Source organism: Xyrauchen texanus, chromosome 40, assembly GCF_025860055.1.
Source record: "Xyrauchen texanus isolate HMW12.3.18 chromosome 40, RBS_HiC_50CHRs, whole genome shotgun sequence".
In the NCBI taxonomy this organism is placed as follows: Eukaryota; Metazoa; Chordata; class Actinopteri; order Cypriniformes; family Catostomidae; genus Xyrauchen; species Xyrauchen texanus.
In genome coordinates, this window is record NC_068315.1 from 23,265,358 (window position 1) to 23,285,940 (window position 20,583).

Below are 20,583 nucleotides of genomic sequence, written 5' to 3' on the forward strand. Positions count from 1 at the left end.
CTGATCGAAGGTGGAGATTAATAGTATAAAATTACTTAAATATTGATCAGTTTTTCACCCAAACCTGTCATATTGCTTCAGAAGACATGGATTTAACCTCTGGAAGTATGGATTACTTTCATGCCTCCTTTATGTAATTGTTGGACCTTCTTAGTTCTGGTCACCATTCACTTGAATTGTGAGAACCTACAGAGCTGAAATATTTTTCTAAAAGTCTTTGTTGGTGTTCTGCAGGAGATAGAAAGTCATAAACATCTGGTATGGCATGAGGGTGAGTAAATGAGGAGATCATTTCATTTTATTTCCTCGAGGCCAGTTACACTTCACTTGCTTTATTCTTTATTATGATATAACATATCTGGTACTGCATTGCTAACTTGTGCTTTTATGTATGTAGCAGAAGCACTTTAACTTGTTTGTGTGATTGAAATGTATTTTTAGGAACCTGTTCTGTTCTCTGGAACTCTGCGTATGAACCTCGATCCCTTTGATAAATACAGCGATGATGAACTATGGAAAGCTCTGGAGCTGTCTCATTTAAAGAAGTTTGTTAGCAACCAGGCTGCCAAACTCAATCTGGAATGCTCAGAAGGAGGGGAAAACCTAAGGTACATTTAGTAGTGTATAGAACAGTAAAAAAAGAGAGTGTTGCATAAACATTTCTGTTCCTGTATATTCTATGCAACATTATAGTTAGGACCCTTGTCGATATCATTATATAATACCTGCTGGTACCTGTTTAGTGTGGGTCAGAGACAGCTGGTATGTCTGGCACGTGCTTTGCTGAGGAAGACCAGAATCCTCATCCTCGATGAAGCCACAGCCGCTGTCGACCTGGAGACAGACGATCTAATCCAGTCCACAATCCGCACTCAGTTTGAAGACTGCACAGTTTTCACTATAGCTCACAGACTCAACACCATCATGGACTATACCAGGTACTTCATGTACATTTGTCAATGCAAATCAAATTTGAATGATTCAGTTGTTAAAATAAATAATTAGAGAAAATTTTGTTGTTTATTAAAGCGTGCTTTTGATGTAAAATCAAAAATTGAAATAGTAAATTGAAATTGAAATGCTTGATTCTTGAATTAAAAGACTTGATAATTTTTTGATGTAACTGTCTATGAGTTAACACTGATTCATTGGTATAAAGAGCAGATATTTCAAATACATTTCTTTATTAAGGCAATGCATATGCACAAATTCAACTCCAAATTGAATTAATTGCATGCTTTTCTCTTGTCACAGAGTGCTTGTTTTGGACAAGGGACAGATAGCTGAATTCGATACACCGGGAAACCTTATTGCGCAGAAAGGAATATTTTTTGGAATGGCCAAGGATGCTGGGTTGGTGTGAACCTGCTATGCTGTAAAAAAAAGCCAAGAGTGCCTTCACACAGTATCACACAGAATGCCAGTGAATGTAATGTTTTTTTTTACTCAGCAGCAAGCTACGTTCAGGATCTGTTTTTATATTTACATTATTGTTTTCTTTTTTCTTCTATAAACTACAGTGACACTGTTTCTTCAATGACTACATTTCATGATGAAGCCGTGTATTTTTTGTACTGTATTATTTAAGTCACTTTCTGAAGTTGTTCAATAGGGAAGATTACTGCTCAATTAAATGTGTGATTCCAAATCTGTAAAAACTTGAATACTGTTACTAGAATTGGAGTACCGTCGCATTTATTAAAAAAAAGTTATGCTATTTCTGTTCTGTGTGTATTTTGTACGTTTGTTTTTTCATGGCCAGTTTCCAAATGCTGTTTTGGTATTACTACACATTTTGAACAAATTCACTTTCTTAATCTGCCATTTCCATTGATGCGAGGCACTTGGTTTAAGGCAGCTGCACATAACTTATCTCAGGGGTTTATAATGTACAGAGTTTGTGTGAATTGTTTGCACCTTAAGTGGAAAATGCATAGAACATATATTTTACTCAAATTATAATTTAAGCACACGGCTTCTTACATTTAGTATTTAATAAATATATGGACATTAAAATGAGAGCTTTTTATAATGAAAACCATGATGGAGAATTGTGAAATGTATGAATTCCTATCTATTTTAAGTGTAAGGAGGGGGCACAGAACATGGCATACATTTAATTGTTTAACATAATAATTAATAATGTAATAATTATAGTAAAACCGAAATGAATATATATAGACAGCTCTGGAAAAAATTAAGAGAATCTGCAAAATTATCTTCTCTGGAAAGTTTCTCTGGATTTACTATTTATAGGTATGTGTTGTATAGGTATTATAAGCATTGTCCTGTTGGTAAAACCAATCCTCAGAGTTGGGGAACATAAATCATTATTATACGTGGCTTGATTCATGTGTCCTTCACAAAGACGAATCTGCCCAGCCTTGATTCCAGCCTTGCTGAAGCACCCCCATATCATCACCAATCCTCCATCGGATGTCACAGTGGGTGCGAGACATTGTGGCTTGAAGGCCTCTCCAGGTCTCCGTCTAAGCATTAGACGACCAGGTGGAGATGATCTGGGGGTGCTTCAGCAAGGCTGGAATTGGGCAGAAGGACGCATGAATCAAGCCACGTACAAGGTTATCCTGGAAGAAAACTTAATTCCTTCTGCTTGGACAATGTTCCCCAACTCTGAGGATTGTTTTTTCCAACAGAACAATGCTCCATGCCACACAGCCAGGTGTCAATCAAGGTGTGCATGGTGGAGCACCAGATCATGACCCTGTCGTGGCCAGCCCAATCTCCAGACCTGAACCCCATTGAAAACATCTGGAATATGATCAAGAGGAAGATGGATGGCCACAAGCTATCAAACAAAACCAAGCTGCTTGAATTTTTGTGCCAGAAGTGGCATAAATTCATGCAACAGCAATGTGAAAAACTGGTAGAGAGCATGTCAAGATGCATGAAAGCTGTAATTGAAAATCAGGGTTATTCCACCAAATATTGATTTCTGAACTCTACCTAAGTTAAAACATTAGTATTGTGTTGTTTAAAAGTGAATATGAACTTATATTCTTTGCATTATTTGAGGTCTGATAACACTGCAACTTAACACAAATTACCTCTAGGTTAAAAGATTAACTGATCAAAATGTTCTGGTGAAGTTCAAATGAAAAGTGAAATTCAGCAAGATATTTTTTTACAATTTTAAAAATCTATTTATGTAAATTATTGTTTAATTATAATTTACTAAAAAGTCTTCATCAGTAATGAATGTAAAGAGTGAATTCAGGTAAATTGGGCCACTTCTGATATTAAGATACAGTGGCCCAATCACCTGTATTTACCCTACTTTTGTTGCAGTGTCTGTAGATATTAAGTAGGCTGTTACTCACCACTAGAGGACGTACAGTACATAAGTGACATATACTGTAGTATGTGGCACATACTGCCCTCATAAGTGTCAAAAGAACTAACACATGTACCAATATTTTTCATAAATTATCTTACTTACGGATTTCATAAGATTACACGTCTCATTTAAGTTGTAAAATTGAAGTAATGTAAATCCTGAAAGGAAGTTTGACAATGTATGTGGATGTATATAAAAAAAAATCTGTACAGATACAACATAAAGCAGGTCAAAGGGCATCATTCCTATCATACTGGACACAGCTGTTATCTGTGCTCCTCTGAGCTCTCAAGCATATACATTTCTAATACCTTTAGGAACAATGTAAAGTACAGGGTGAAACAAACTGAATGAGTAAAATAAATATCTTGCAGATCATGCCACCACAACTTATTCATTTCACCTCCCAAATAAATATATTCCTATTCAAGTAATAAGCCATATTTAGTTTTATATAATTAAAGGGCTAAAATGGGCAGATTTTCCTCACATTTTTCTCCAGAGTGCTACTTTGTAAAGCCAGAAAACTCCAATCATAAAAAAATTAATTACATAAAAAAAGTTCTAAATGTACTCGCATTAATTTTATTCAAACCTTTATGACTTTTTTTCTTCCATGTAACACAAAAGAAGATATTACAAAAAAAAAGGAGGACAGATGCTTTTGAGCTTCGAAGCACCAAAATATAGTCATAAAAGTGGTCCATATGCTCCATATTCAGACCCTCCTGAAGCCATACAATAGCTTCCTGTGAGAAGCAGACCAAACATTAAGTTCTTATTCACTGAAAATCTTGACATCCGACCTGGCTTTCCTTGGCACGTGCCTTGACACTAGAACCATTTCATTCTTGTGAGTATGATCTTTTTTATTGAATCAGATGATTTGGTTTATAACACCAGTCTGAATATTTTGTTTACGAATCAGACTGTTCCAATTTTTTAGTTCAACATACTGAGCTTGTTTTCATGAACATCAGAAAGTAATTTCTATCAGGAAGACTTGCAGATTGGATTGAGATTTAAGATGACATTTATTTGATGAATATAAAACAGAAAAGTAATGTCTCTTTGGCGTAGGCCCTGTCTGGCGGTCCAAAGGAGTTGTACTCGGAAGCGTCATATCATGCCGGAGATAAGAGGCAGGGGCAAGGAGCCTACCCCCATGCGGGACGGGGCTCAACTGGTGGTGGTGGGGTGGTGGAGGTTGCCATGTTAGCACACTGAAACAGCAATGTGATAGATTGTGAGCAGACTTATAAAGCAACAGTTTACATGTGATTGGCTACCCGGTGAATGGTGCAATGATGTACAGCTGCAAGTCGCCCCTCTAGATCTACGTTATGTTTTGCGAGAAAACTGCTTAAGACTCGAAAGTGGCGTACACGTTTACATGCAGTGTGTTATAGTCTTTCTCTTTACTCCCGTATACATGCGGCTCTGTAAGCACGCATATTTTTCCTGTGACACTTGCGTAAAGAACAGACATGATGTCTAAGGACAACTTCGCTATTTTATTTTCAGTTGCTTTGCTTTACTAGAGTTGTTGCTGTATTTTTTTCCTTAACTTTTCACTTTTGCAATGGAAATGAGCTGCAATAGTGGGGCTTCCTTCTTTCGTCAAACTCCAGGATTCCCCCAATATACTTGAGTGCATATGCATGGGCATTAAGGACAGTAGTCAGTATTTAATAATGTTGTGTATAAATTGGTATAGTTTCCGAGGTGAAATGTCCACTATGTTGACGCTAGGAGCGAGTTAGATCTCCCAAACAGATACGTTTTTACAGCTTTGTAGGTCCTCACAATGCAAGTGAAAAAAATGAATTAAATATTGATCAGTTTCGCACCCACATCATGTAACTTCTGAAGACATGGATTAAACCACCGGAGACATTTGGATTACTTTAATGCTGACTTTTTGTGCTTTTTCGCCTTTTTTTTTTGTTTTACTATTCACTTGGATGGACCAACAGAGCTGAAATATTCTTCTAAAAATCTTAGCTTGTGTTCTGCAGAAAAAAGAAAGCTATACACATCTAAGATGACATGAGGGTGAGTACATGATGAGAGACTTTTCATTTTTGGGCGAACTATCCCTTTAAGTTTAAAGCTTTATCATGTTTTAAATCAACAAAAACTTTTTGTTGATTTAAAAAGGTGAAAAGTAAGTGTTTATGAATTGATAATCTGCCATTTTACTCACGGTACACTGGCATTATTTTTGTAGTACATGAACTTATAGTATAGTAATATAGAAATACTGTAGTGCAGTGGCTCTCAAACTGGTTTTACTTTGGGACCCAGATTTTACACTGGACATCAAGTGGCGACCTACCTTAGTAAAAAAAATATAATCTGTATTCAATGTATCCTGCGTCAGATTTTCTATTATCTTGCATAGTTTTGTTCATGGTTTTCAAGTAGAAGGGCCTGTATCATTTGACATTATTTTTGTTCATGATGTCAACAACAAGAAGTTTTCTCTCGCCGCTTTTGAAAGTTGATGAGCATATATATGTATATGTGCCTGTTTAATGTATTATCCAGTTTATTTCCTAATATCAAACATTATTCAAACAGAACATATAATACACAGGAGGAAAACATTTTGTCCAGAAGTCTTGGATGTCCAGACTTTAAAGCCATTTTTGTACTTGCCGTTATATTTAGAGTGCATTGACATATAAGCACAGGTAAGACCATAGATGGTAATGCTCCACATTACCATGGTTAGGTCAAGTCTTTCAGCTAGTTAGCTAGTCTTTCAAATAATAATAATAACAACTACAACAACAAAAAATTATAGTATTTGTGAAATTAAATAGTACCTAATACACATTAGGTGAAACGTAACAGGAGAACCATTACATATTCTTTCCCAGCTATCCGCGACCCTGCAACCTACTTTTGGGGACCCACCAGTTGAGAAACACTGCTGTAATGTCATATGGCAATACGGAGTACATATTTTATCGTAGTCCATTGCAATAATACAGTATGTACTGTATGTGTTTGTGTGGGTAGAGTTGTTGATACATTTCATATTTTACCACCAATCATGAAATCTACCCATATGTTTGTTATACAACATGGTTTGGAACAACATGAGGGTGAGTAAATGTAGACATAATTTAAATTTTTAGGTGAACCATTTCTTTAATGAAATTTCCCACTTGAATGAAACAAGCCCAGAAAAATCTTGACTTGCACTCCACATCTAATTTGGGCTCTTGAAGAAAGCTTAATCGTCTCCTGAAGGCAGAAAACAATTCCACATATTCATATCCTCCGTTATGTGGTTTCCCGCAAGTGACAAAATTGGCAGGGCCACAAATATCTTAATAGGGGGGCTGTTTATTCCCATTAATCTCCAAACAAGACACCTCATGTTCTGAGTTTTGAATATTGGGAGGTGAGGCTGGTCTTGTTATGCCATTTTCTTAATTAGGATCCGTGGTACTTTATTTAAAGACTGCTGTCTCACCCCCGCTGCTGTGTTGACAGATGATGGACACAAAAGGATGAATATGGTCTAAAGTGCCAGAGTATGAAGCTATATCACTCCCTCAGGCTGAACCACTTGATATATGAAAGGGTTTGTCTCTTCCTCATTACCTGCCAGTTCACTTCAGGCAGAAGGATATGAGCTGAGGCGGGTACGTCTCGATTAAGTGGTGACAAAGCAAGATTTCTCTCGGATATGAAAACAAAGCACTAGTTTGTTATTGAAGCACAATTCACCTTCACACTGTCAGTACTTATCCCAATTTAGATGTATGCGGCGGTCACGGCCCAAGGTGTTTGTCTTTCAGTTTGAATGATTTCTGGCACACAAGCTGTTTGTTTACAGAAAACAGGTTTATTTAAACTAAGGTGACCAGATTTCTGAAATGAAAAACGGGGACATTTCTTATTCAGTGGTAAATGTCATTGAAATTTCACATGTTACTTATCTATGAATTAAAAAAGGGGACAATTCAGATGTTATGTATTTTGACCATGGTGAATGTAATGATGTCATTAATGCCATTAATGAGCGGGTTTCGCCCAGGGCGCAAAAAAAGCTAGAATGGTCAAAGGTCATGAACTATGGTATATCTTACTCTACTGAATATGTCTGAATGAAATTCTGATACAGATGTAAAGTTGATCATTTTTAAAAGTCATCTGTTACATATCTTTTCTACACTGTATAAGGTAGATGACATTGTGGCATAAAAGTGAACTAAACAAACATTTATAAACATTTATAAACAATGATTGGAAAAAAAAAGGAACTTTTGGAGCTGACTCCACAGCACAGGTAAACCTTTCAATATTGTATAATAATTTTTATTATTACACTATTATTATTATTACACTATTTCACCTATCTGTTTCTATGAGTTATCTTATATGGAGTCTCCTATGGACCTGTTTTTCTTAATTATACCTTTTATTTTGATCTCTTATGCATTATGATGCTTCTTTTCAGTCACTTCTTTCCCAGCAAAGCGCAATGTAATCTATGCTGTATTGAGCTGACTTACATTTAATGTTGCTCTTTGCAGATACTTTATTATACATTTCATTTATTTTTCCATTTTATTAATGACATATTCTTATTTTAAATGCATTAATTTGATCAAATACATAACAATATCATTTCATTACAACACAGCTAATTTGCACCTCACCACAAAGCTGATAACAATGATGATGATTCTTTTCAATTGCGCTTGCTCCCTGGTCCAGTTCTTAATGGCAAAACTTGCAAACAAGTAATCAGTAAAAGATGACATAAAGCTGCTATAGCGAGCAGCCCCCTCTGTTGGTCAAAATAAACATCACACAGTAAACCTTGTTACCGGAGTTGTGTCGAACTATGTTTTCCTGCTTGGATCTGATTCCCCCCAGCAAATCTGTATGGGGGGAACAGTATCTGACGGTAACATTTTCCGCTGACAGAATGTGTTCCTCCATAAACTAACCTAAGCCTAACCCTTCCCTTCCCTACCCTACCCTACTGTATCCTACCTACCCTAACCCTAACCCTAACCATAACCCCATACCCTATCGGGGCTAGGGGGAAACAGATTCCGACAGGGAACACAATTCAATACAACACCTGTAGGCTTCAAGAGCGGCTTTCTTCATGTATTTTCACTTTGCTTACTGTTTTGAACGTGCAGTAAAAACAGGGACATTTCCGGGAACAGCTCCAGTCGGGGACAGACCATCAGAAACCGGGAGTCTGGGGATATCTGGTCACCTTATATGGCTATGTGCCCCCCCTTTTTCAAGATGAAGATGAATCTACAGACATAAGCAGGATGTGTGTGATCAGACTGATCTCGAACCTTGCATCCAAAATCTCATACTGTCAGATTATGCACTGCATTTGATTAACTTCTCGGCCGGTGAAACAGTATGTAGGCCTACTTCAGGTACGCATGCGAGTAGTATGAAAAGATTTTGGACATACTTAATCCAGGAACGTTATTGACGTAAATTAGAGTTTGTGAAACAAGCAGGATTTAAGCACAAGAAGCAACTTCTTTGGTATCAGAGGTGTAGCAGTCATTTTAAAAAACATTAAATAAATAACATAAAACCCCATGATTTAGTTAACTAATAATGAAAGCTGAAGAGCTATTTCAATATAATCACATGTGATGGGTCATGCAAAGACAAATAGAAATGTCCTTTTATTGTATTTAACTGTAAATTGAATTATAAGGTGATTATTTTCAGTAACAAAAAATAAAATAAAGTAAAAAATAAATAATAATAATAAAAAAAAACTTTTAACAAACTTTTCATATAAAAGTACATTTTTAAAATGCATTTTCTATTAAAATTGTACACAGTTTTATTATACTGTGTATGGTTAGGTAACTTGCAGTTAACCAATTTACAGGTCTTTACAGTAGAATTTTTACCTTCGGTTTACTTTAAAATTACTAGCATTTCTATTGCCAAGACAATATGTATTTTCTGCTGCTGTCAAACAGAACGCTTCCATTTAAATTAATCTAACTTTGTGGCTTGGTGGTCAAAGTTTCATAATAGCATATCAGTGTAATTTTTATTTTATTCATTCATTTCTAACAATCATAATGGTAATGTTCGGGGACTTTTAGTAAGAAGGTATCAAAGAACAATCATATTTAAATGGTATGTATTTGTTTGTACACTCTGTTTTGCACATCTCTGGTACCTACCTCTCAAATAACACATTTCCAGACTATATTTGATGGGTATGATTTTAAGCTATGGATAGCGGACTCACCTTGAGATCTCTTTTCATGTTGTTCAAAAATAACCAGCCAATTATTTGAAGCCTACAGCCTGAGGCTGTATCAGTCCTCACTAAAGACCCACAGACTAGCAAGTGTTTATTCATTTTTGTTCCCACTGAATCATTTCCTTCAACAAATACATCATGTGTTGCCTCCGTCGAGGGCATGTAAGGTAATCTGTCTCTGAAGTAGGACACATAAAAGAATGCACTGTGTTGTAGCTACTCCTGAAGCAATCAATCAAAGAGGCAGAAATCTCAGTTGGTGTTGCAGTATGTTATCAATGTGCCAGCAGTTAGAAGTTGCCTCATGAAAGCTTTGATTCTAGCTTGAGGCCATACTCAGAACATCAACTCAAATACTTCAATTAAACTTTTTTTTATCTCTAAAATGCTTAAATAGACACTGATATGTTGTTAGATGTTCAGTTAATTATATATTTGAATCCAAACACCTGGGGTGTGATTTCATATGGATACTGCTGATGATTACTGTTAATGGCCAAATTGTAGCTGACTTCAGAGAGTATCTTGAATTTCACTTCTGTAGTCTCACATAGTGAAATAATTTAGTATATTAGGTGAGATGAAATGCTGACATTCTCCTAAAGTTCACCTAAACACATCTCATAATTTCAATAGAGCATTCTAAATAAGACACTGTGCATACTTGTACACTTTCACTTTTGTTAATATCAGGACAAATGCAATGTGTAATTTACTTTGAAAATCTCTGTTTCAATTTCACAACAATCCTTCTTTGTCAAAAAGGCAGTGTAATAAGCTTAGGGCTCATTATCATAATTTATAATGAGTTTCATAAAGAGCTTGTCCTCACTTAACACCTGGAAGTGCTTTTCCTCTTTGGAAGCATGTGTGAGAACAAGGAATTGTTTCTTTACCAGAGAGCTAATGGTGCACAACCAGGCACTGTAAAAGTTAATATATGTTTGCAGGGGTAAAGTGAGGTGAAACTTGCAGCTCAGAGTTTAAACCTCACACAGTAGCTCCCATTAACATATTCAGATCGAGTATTTTCAAGTTTTATCAAGCAAACAATATTTTAGGAGTTTAATAGTGTTTAATAAACTAACATTTGGTATGTCAATATCCTGTTAGTCTACTCTAGTTCTGTTAACAACTTTTATTGTTTTAATAAAAGTTGTTGCTGATTGACTGTTCTGAAAGTTAGTGAATTAAGTTAAGAATATGGATTGACAGAAAGAAAAAAGAAAGAAATAAAGAAATTAAGATAAGGAAAAAAGTTAAACATATTTTTTAGCCTATAAAATATAAAATGCTTAATTAAATAGCCTATATTTTAAATAAAACATTTTGTTTATTATTTTGTTTTTGTTTTCTTTGGAAAGACGAAACTTCATTTGTTTACTTGTTGCCATATCAACACTGTGTAGATAAAAAAAATTGCGGGAATAAAATAAAAAACTTTATTTTATTTTAAACTTTCAAAAGTTTATTTTGAAGTAGCAAAAAAAATTTCACATGTAAGTATAGCCTATTTTATCTCTGTTTTTACTGTGTATTTAAAATGAGGCAAACTTGGGTCATTTTAATCTCCAATCTTTTAGCTAGCATTTTACATAGTCTTGTAATTCTGAGATGGCCAGCAGAAGTGACCAGTCAGGTTTAAATCCCAGTTGCGCCAATGGGGCACGTAACAATTCTGCGTTACAATGTGCCCCCAATTAGGCTACAACAACAACAAAAAAACGAGTTGCAATTCCATTCAGTCAGATATGTAATTTACACAATTCCCCTTAATGCACAGTGCTGTGACTTTGTTGTGTATTTATTGTCAAGTGTCAGAATGATTGCTATATTTTATATGACAAAGTTAACAAATGGCTTTTATTGACATGAAAATGTAGTTTATCTTCTTAGCCTTTTAATTGGATCAGACATATTTGCTAGAGGGGGATTCCTAACTTTTATATGGTCTTGTTACAATGTGCCCCTCACCTGTTACAACGTGTCCCGCCAATGGGGGCACGTTGTAACATTTCTCTTTTTTCGAGGATTATGATGTATGCGCTGTATTCATGAAACAAGACTACATATGTATAATAGACAAGTGTGAAATGACTGTGAAAAAAGAAAAATACATCGAACTCCAAGTATATTTACACAAACAACTAAAACAAAAAGTGTTAGTTTGTGCCCCGCTCTCCCTTGCTCATAAAAAATACGTGTGGGCCTACGTCAAAGACACGTGTAAATCATGTGCTAAACTGTATTGTGAAAACATTTTCATATTACACGACTTTTGTTCTTTGCACATACTTTTGGCAGCGCTAATGGGGGTTATTTGGCCTTTCTTTAATCAGCATTAGTGATTTTCATATATAGCTGCTGTAGGCTATCAATGTTATCATATGTAGGACCTAATAATAAAAAACATTACCTATAAATTATCACCCTTTTCCGACCGGACCCACCTCTCAACCAAGATGACTGATTTTCACTGTAACACGGATTATAGATTTATAGTATTTAATTACACTGTTACATTGTGGCCCTGCGATGGACTGGCGACCTGTCCAGGATGTCCCCCGCCTTTCGCCCAATGTTAGCTGGGATAGGCTCCAGCCCCCCGCGACCCTGTACACAGGATAAGCGGTTGACGATGGATGGATGGATGTTACATTGTGCTAAACTATGTTTATCTGTGCGTCATTTTATAGTCAGACATTTGTTTAATGATGGTTTTATGCTCAAAAAGCAACCAAATTGACCATTGATGTTAAGGTTGTTTCTGTCGAAATAAATAAAAATAAAAAAAAAACCTATAGAACAATTTAACCACATTTAGAAAAATACCTGCATGCTTTAGGCAAATATAGATTATAAAGAATTTTCTTTATATAATTTTTTTTTATCACTCAACAAACACAAAATCCTTCATGGACACCCCAGATTAAAATAATAATAATAATAAAAAGACTGTAATAGCCTACTTAGATTAAAATAATCTGCATGATGCATGTAGCTACTATAATAGGCTATGTTGAGCCAGCTTCATCCAGTGAGTTTAATATTTACAGGAACGCATTTTAGATGCAGATTTCGCGCTGGACATCCAATTCAACTTTTGCGTATTTTTTCCTCTCTCTCTCTCTCTCTCTCTCTCTCTCTCTCTCTCTCTCTCTCTCTCTCTCTCTCTCTCTCTCTCTCTCTCTTTTTTTAGGCAAAATGTCTAAAATAGGCCTACTGTAAATATTGCGTTGGCAGACATGAGACATGCTGAAGGGTTTGCACGCGAAAAGCATCATCAGTTTTTTTTTTCATGATGATGAGGATAAAGGGTTAAATCAGGCTACAGCACTTTCAAAGAGAGGCAGGTGTCCCAGTACCAACTCAAGACCTGGGCAGATGCTTTTAATCCTCTCAAGAACCACAGATTCATTCATAACTGTCATTTGCGCGTGAGGGCGAGTTTTGCGGTCAGGGAAATAGCCTTTCTTGCTAAAGAGGTGAAAACTATTACAGTATATATACTGAGATCTAAACTCAAGTCCTACACAATACTCAGGAATTTCTAGGAGACTTTTTTTTCCTCCTGCTGCTTGGAATCTCGAGGCGCTCAGTTTGGCTCAGCTGTTTCAATACAATTGGGTTAGTTCAAACAATTCCTCCTTTCTGTCCTCAAACATGTGGTGGATGCTGTATCCTCGCTGGATCTGGTTCGTGGCGGGACAATTTTTGCTCCTGTTTGTGTACAGGCAGTGCGTGAAAGGCATGACTTTGCAAAGAGTTGCGTATTCCCACGCAGGAATTTGTCCCAACGACATGAATCCAAATTTGTGGGTTGATGCAATGAGCACCTGCACACGAGAATGTGAATCTGATCAGGTTTGACATTAAATTCAATTTAAATGTTTAAATTGTGCATCTGTTTGCATGCATGCAGTATGTCAATTGCACTATTCATCAGTCATTCTGTCAGTAAGTTTTATCAGATGAATGATAAGTATTTTTTCTTTATTTTTTTGCCCAAGCATGGATTATTTATTATCCTTTCCCATGACATACACATTTGCTTTTATATTGCATTTTGTAAAATTTTAAATTATGCATTTACTCATCAGGAATGTGAAACATTTGAAAAGTGCTGCGCCAATGTTTGTGGTAATCGAAGCTGTGTGGCAGCCCGCTTCACTGATGCCACTGGAAAAAAAGGCCCCATGGGTATACCTAAGGAAGCAACCTGCGACAAGTTCATGTGCACTCAGCAAGGCTCAGTGTGTGACATCTGGGACGGCCAGCCTGTGTGCAAGTGCCATGACCGCTGTGAGAGGGAGCCCCACTTCACCTGTGCCTCTGACGGCATGACCTATTACAACAAGTGCTACATGGATGCAGAAGCCTGCTCCAAGGGCATCTCCCTGTCAGTAGTAACATGCAGGTTCCACCTCACCTGGCCCAACACTAGCTCACATCTACCTGCAGGCACCACCGCCTTCCCCACGACCATCCGGCAGCACACCACCCCATTAGACGTGCATGCCCCTGTGATGGTGGGAAGCCCCTTGCAACAGTCTGTTTTGGTTGGTGATACAGCCAGCTTTCTTTGTGAAGTTGCTGGCCGGCCAAAGCCTGAGATAACCTGGGAGAAGCAGCTGGAGGGGCAAGACAATGTGGTCATGAAACCCAACCATGTACATGGAAACGCTGTTGTCACCAACATCGGCCAGCTGGTCATCTACAATGCCCGACTGCAAGATCAAGGTATCTATACCTGCACTGCCACAAACAAAGGTGGCTCCTTCCAAGCTCATTTTCCACTCTCTGTGGGCCAGAGAGAGAAAGACATGAAAGCGGAGCAGACCAACACCACACCGTTCCCAGCCAAGGAGTGCTCGAAATTACCTGACAACGATGACTGTGGTGAAGAAAAGCTGAGTTGGTTTTATGACCCTCAGAGGAACAACTGCTTCACTTTTACTTATGGTAACTGCAACAAAAACCAAAATCACTTTGACACATACGAGACATGCATGTTATCTTGTCAGGAAGAGCTTGCTACCCCTTGTCACCATCCTAGCGACCAGGGGCCTTGCAAGTCATATGAACCAAGATGGGCCTACAGTGCTTCCCTGTACCAGTGCCAACCCTTCATTTACGGTGGCTGTAAAGGCAACGAGAATAACTTCAAAACCAAAGAAGCATGTGAGGACTCCTGTCCGTTTCCAAGAAACCACCAGTGCAAGCCATGCAAGCCACGACACAAGATGGTGACCAGTTTCTGTAAAAGTGATTTTGTCATTCTGGGACGCATGACGGAGCTGACGGAGGACCAGGAATCTGGTCATGCTCTGATCACTGTGGAGGAAATCCTGAAGGATGAAAAAATGGGGCTGAGGTTCTTTGGGAAGGAGCCCTTGGAAGTGACATTGCAGCGCTGGGACTGGGCCTGCCCTTGTCCTAACATCACCACAGCAGATGGTCAGGTCATCATCATGGGTGAAGTGAATAATGGCATGGCTGTCCTGCAGCCAGACAGCTTCATCAGCCTTTCCAGTGTCCGACGTGTCCGTAGGCTCCGTGAGGTCATCAACAAAAACACCTGTGACATTTTGAAAGAGTTCATTCAATAAGACTTTGCCACATCCGAAAATGAAAATTCTGTCATCATTTTATTACCCTCATGTTGTTCCTTTCTTTCTTCTGTGTAATGCAAATGATGTTAGGCAGCATGTTAGCCTCAGTCATCATTCAATTTCATTGCATATTTTTTTTTGTAGAATTAAATTGAATGGTGACAGAGCCTTACTTTCTGCCAGATAACTTATTTTAGCCAGATCTCATGTATATTACTTGAATGCGGCAACTTTTTTGCAAAAATGAAATTACATGCCTTATTACACATTTCAGTGCAGTTTCCCAGTGAAATTTCCAGCGGAGGGCGCCAAAAGTGAGTGAAATGGTCTCGTAATCAGACAAGATTTTTTAATTGAATATTTGATGGTGATTTTAATGAGTTAAATGTACCTCCCTAACCTAAAACATTAACCTAAACCTTACCAATAGTGATCTTAAATCAAATGAGAGGTAGACACGAAGGAGACATCCTTACTCTTTACCAAGGCTTTGCCTTAACCCTAACTGATAGTGTCCAAAAACTAAATGAGAAATAAAAAGCACATTTTCTCAAGCAACCACATCATCATCTCTTGTTGCTTCTATGACACTTTTGTCTCACATGTCAGCTTACGTGTTTTGCTGGACTCAAACCGTGGTCTGAGTTCAAAGTCTAACACTCTATGATTTATAACATTGGAATAAGTGTGTAAAAGTAGGTGGGTTGCCCTTACTGTATTCCCATGTTAAAGAACTCACGTGTGGACATAGAACCCATTAATCAAACCCATCTGTTAGACTCTCACTTCTCTGACTTCAAAAGGAACTTCATACCTGCACTATAAAATTACAGTAATACTTTATGAGTAATGTACTTTTTGGCACATTTTTTGTAATGCTGTCTTATTTTATATTTTTGATTAATTTAACTTACACCTTGCTCTCTGACCCCCTTAGGAGAACTCTTCTAAAGATTTGTTGCTGTTGTTTCAAAGCTGTCTGTAGATTAAATAACAACTCCATTGTATTATATAATTAGATTTTCTTAATGCACTAATATTGAAGGAAATGTTGATTGCATTGGAAAAAAAAATCTTTCTTTGCTCTCTCTTTTAAGCCTTATGTCTGTAGAGAAATTTGAGCTTAGACTATTTAGCCCAGACAGTGTTTATTTTTTAAGCTATTTATTTTTTAAATGACTGATGAACCAATAAGCTGACTGTCATTTCTTATAAGCACTTATAATGATACTTTCTGAAAATAATATTTTACAATAGCTCAGTGTCTGTCATGATTAGCAATGCGGAAATTACATGAAAATATTTGAACCTCTGTGTAATTCTTTTACTTTTCTAATAATACAAGATGCTAATAATGCAAATATTTAAAGGTATTTAAAGGGACAGTTCACCCAAAAATAAAGATTCTGTCATCATGTACTCACCTTCATGTTGTTTCAACCTGTGTGACTTTACTTTTTCCATGGAACACAAAAGAAGATGTTAGCAATATGTAAGGGACTGACAGCCTCAATCGCCATTCACTTTCATTGCATTTTTTTTTTTCCATACTATGAAAGTGAATGGTGACTGAGACATCCCCCGTTGTGTTCTTTAAAAGAAAGAAAGTCCAATGGGTTTAAAAGAATATGAGAGTGCGTAAATGATAACATAATATTTATTTTTGGGTGAACTATCCCTTTTAAAACATTTAAATGAGCAATTCAGTGCGAGGTTCATCCTCAATTCAAGTTTGCATTTTGTTTGTATCTTGATAAACAACATTTACCTTATTTAAACACTGTACAAATGGTTCTATAATAAAACATCAGCCATTAAACATATTCCTTCATGACTCTTTAATTAAAGGAACATGCTGCGTTTATTAAGTAGTCATGAAAATGAACACATATCCAAAAATGAATACTCCATCATAACCAAGAAAGAGAGTTTGAGTTGTACTGATAAAGTTGTAGACATTTCACTGGGATGGGGCCCCTAAGCTCATTCCAGCAGACTACCACACACGCACCCCAGACGGCGGGCCATGCTGAGTTGTGGGGTGGAGGGGGATTTGGAAAATGAAGAGCTGTTTGGATATGAGGTTTGAACATTTGGGACTTCCTCTGCCAGAGATCTAATGTCCTAACAGATGGTTTCCTTATAGTTTTTCAGGGTGGGCTTCAAAAGACGCCTGCCGCAGGCGATGGAAAGCAAACCATTGACCTTAAAGGCAAGGAGTGGCAGAATATAAAAATATAAAAAAGCGAGACTTTTATTTTTTAGTTGCCAAACGTTTAGTAGACCGGTCAAGGGGGCTAGGGGGAAAGATTATGTCTGAATGAATCTTGTTCAATGTCATTCAGAGTTACAGCAAAGAGACACACGAGTATAACTATTTATTTTTCATTCTTTTTTGCTAAACTGTCCATGAAGACAAAAATGAGGCCAAGTTTTAACATCTGTATGAAATAGGAGAGAGATCGGATGTGTCCTTGGATGCCCTGCAGTTTTCTAGTTGGTAATAACTTGAGATGGAGCAGGGAATACCTTCTCTCACCCAAAGTAAACATTCTGGCTTCCCATAGTACTCAAAATGTTCCTGTTGTAAATACTGCAGTGCAGAAATGGTTCATTGTAGCTGCAAATCCTCCTGGCATCATAAAAGAAAATTTATGGCACTATGTGTGCCATTCCAATGCAGATTAATGGGAACCTCACGCATGTCTCTGATCTGCCAAGTGTGTGTTGAGTTATGTAAACCTTGTTCAATGAATTTAGTCTGGTGGTGGTTTCTGTTCCAAAACAGAACTGCTACTTCAATCTGGCCCCCACAGACAGACCAACATCAACGTGCATCCATTTAACTTCGAATAATAAAGCAGATGTTTGCCAAGGTTAAACACAAATACTAGGCAATGAAAAACTGAAAACCACATTTTAGTGGCTTTGTTATATTGGTTTGCTAGTCAAAAAATGCTTAGTTGATTGATAATTGGGGAACAGTCCTAGTTTCAATATAAGTCAAATTTGGAGCCATAATTGCTATTGTAATAATTGTGTTTACACAGTGGAATGTTGGCCAAAAATGTTACCTCAAATAACATTGTGGAGTCTATTCAAAAAACAAACTATATGTGTAATTATGTTCTTTTATGTTCTTGGTTCTTTTATTAAATGCTCAGTTACAGTAAGTACAGTACAGTGTCTCTGCCTGAGAAAAAGAGGTGTGATTGGTTCACATGTGAGAAATATATCAATTTGGTGAGAATGTTACTCATTTAATTTCAATTAAAGTTAACATGCATTTTTGAATTATTCCATATTTGAATGCAATAATTTAGTTCTTGGGCTATTGTTTGGACAGCTGCTCTGTGTAATGTTTGTCAATAAAAACAAATAAATAAATACAATTTGAATTGTCCATACTTGAATATTGAGATGTTATTTACAAATATGCTATAGATATATATGTTCTTTAAGCTGCTATCAGATTAGCCACCAAATGTCTCCTACAACATACATTACTGTGACTTCCTGTATTCTATTCTGACTCTTTCTAGAAGGTGAGAAATTCACTTTGCTTGGTGAACACAAATGTATTTGAAAAATACAGTCACTCTACCATATATTAAAATAGATCATCCAATTGCATTCTTCTGAATGTTCCTAAAACAAAAACTTTTGCTTTTTTTTAACTGCTTGTCCTAAAATGTGTATCAGTCGCTTGTTCTGTTTTGCCAGCTTTGACCATTATTTAAACTCAGCTATTTAGCTGTTTATAATTAAAGTGTACTATGTGTAGTTTGCATTAGGACTATGTGCTTTATTTATATACAGTACCTGATATAATGTATTGTATTTAATTATTTTTTCTTTCTTTTTGTAATGGTTTCTATTTCCTCCTTCAATGGGACGATATACTCTTTCCAGACCGTCATGACTAAAAATCCTGCTTTTAAGCTGTCTGGTAAAATAAAGTAAATAAATAAAATAAAAGACAAATCTTCCCCCTTCAAGAGGACCCCCTTTTGTTTTGCCGTCGTCATAAATGAAAATATTGTTTTTAATTCGCCTGATCAAATGAAATAACATAAATTAAATAGCATAAGTCAAATACTGTAGCTAATTTTATAACAATCTAAATTTGATATGTTTTCTCTTGGTGTTCACGTGGCGTGTGCACACCATAGTCTGGGAACAGTGATGCCAATTTTCTGAACAAATCAGTAGATGTCAGCATTGTACATTCCATGTTTCAGGACATAAGCACTTCAATTATTGCTCATTCACTATCTAAACTTGGCCTTTATTATGTAAGGGAATGTGCAGCTGAATACAAAATGTTTTGTGGGTTTTTTCTTTTCCTCTATAGAATGAAAAATTATTAAACATTATTACATTATTGTCTTTAGATCAGTTGGAAATATTCAAGCCAAGTAATTTGTATAGCACTTTTCACCACATTTCAAAGCAGCTGTACAAAAAAATTTGCAAATTAACTAATAACTAAATAATACTTGCATTTAGACCCCCAGTGAGCCAGCCGAATGTGACTTTGGCAAGGAACAAAAAACTCCATTTGATGTTGGTTAATGGAAAAAATGGCCAAAGGAGAATCAGTGTGTAACGAGGCTGGCAACAGGTAGACAAAGAATGGATGAAGAGCAAAAACCCAAGTACAGTTTATTTACATGATGAATATCCCAAACATGAATCCAAATGTGAGAACAAACATAAACAACTTGACTAAGCTTTGCATGGCATGGCAACGATACATTAACAATACTCAACAATGGACAATGGCAAACATGAGGGCTAAATATTAGACTTGGGAGAACACATGACAATGATAACCAATGAACACAGAACTCTAAACAAGTTAACGAGACTGCTAACAAGCTAATGAAACAATGACCCAATGTGGACTAGACACAAGAACATGGGAAACACATGACAAGATCACATGACAATGAAACTGGAACAAACATGGCATGAACTATTTTACCAAAATAAAAGACATAAAACCATGAATCAATGCTCATTTTGGGAGCCAGTTCTAGCTAAACAACATGAATATAATGCCAATATTAGTTATTTATGTGTAGAAGAATTCATGGATTAAATTAGTAAACTAAGTAAATGTCAGGGACCATTGTTGAAACAAAGTGATTTGTATGAACTGTAAGACTGATTACAAAGTCTTTGAAATAACTGTGGAAATGAACATGGATGCATTGTCCTTTGAAGCTTTGAATATATTTTAAAACTATTTATCAAAACTATGCAAAAGCTAAGTCCATAATTTATATGTTTACTTTAATACTTATATATAGTTTAATATA

The 20,583-nt window shown here is 36.5% G+C and overlaps 2 protein-coding genes across 5 annotated transcripts in view; both read left to right on the forward strand.

Moving 5' to 3' along the window:
- LOC127633241 (ATP-binding cassette sub-family C member 3-like) overlaps nucleotides 1-1,717 on the forward strand; it is a 65,404-nt gene extending 63,687 nt beyond the window's left edge. For all 4 annotated transcript variants that reach the window (XM_052112185.1, XM_052112184.1, XM_052112187.1 and 1 more), the window contains 3 exons: nucleotides 442-608; nucleotides 744-938; nucleotides 1,255-1,717. In XM_052112185.1, coding sequence (XP_051968145.1) covers nucleotides 442-608; nucleotides 744-938; nucleotides 1,255-1,363 — 471 coding nt within the window. In that variant the 3' untranslated portion in view covers nucleotides 1,364-1,717. The remainder of the gene's footprint in view (nucleotides 1-441; nucleotides 609-743; nucleotides 939-1,254) is intronic.
- Nucleotides 1,718-13,014: 11,297 nt separating this feature from the next.
- LOC127633659 (WAP, Kazal, immunoglobulin, Kunitz and NTR domain-containing protein 2-like) lies at nucleotides 13,015-16,186 on the forward strand. Its single transcript, XM_052112896.1, has 2 exons — nucleotides 13,015-13,511; nucleotides 13,748-16,186. Exons 1-2 carry the CDS (start codon nucleotides 13,311-13,313, stop codon nucleotides 15,254-15,256), a joined length of 1,710 nt encoding a protein of 569 aa, XP_051968856.1. The 5' UTR covers nucleotides 13,015-13,310; the 3' UTR covers nucleotides 15,257-16,186.
- The last annotated feature ends 4,397 nt before the right edge of the window (nucleotides 16,187-20,583 follow it).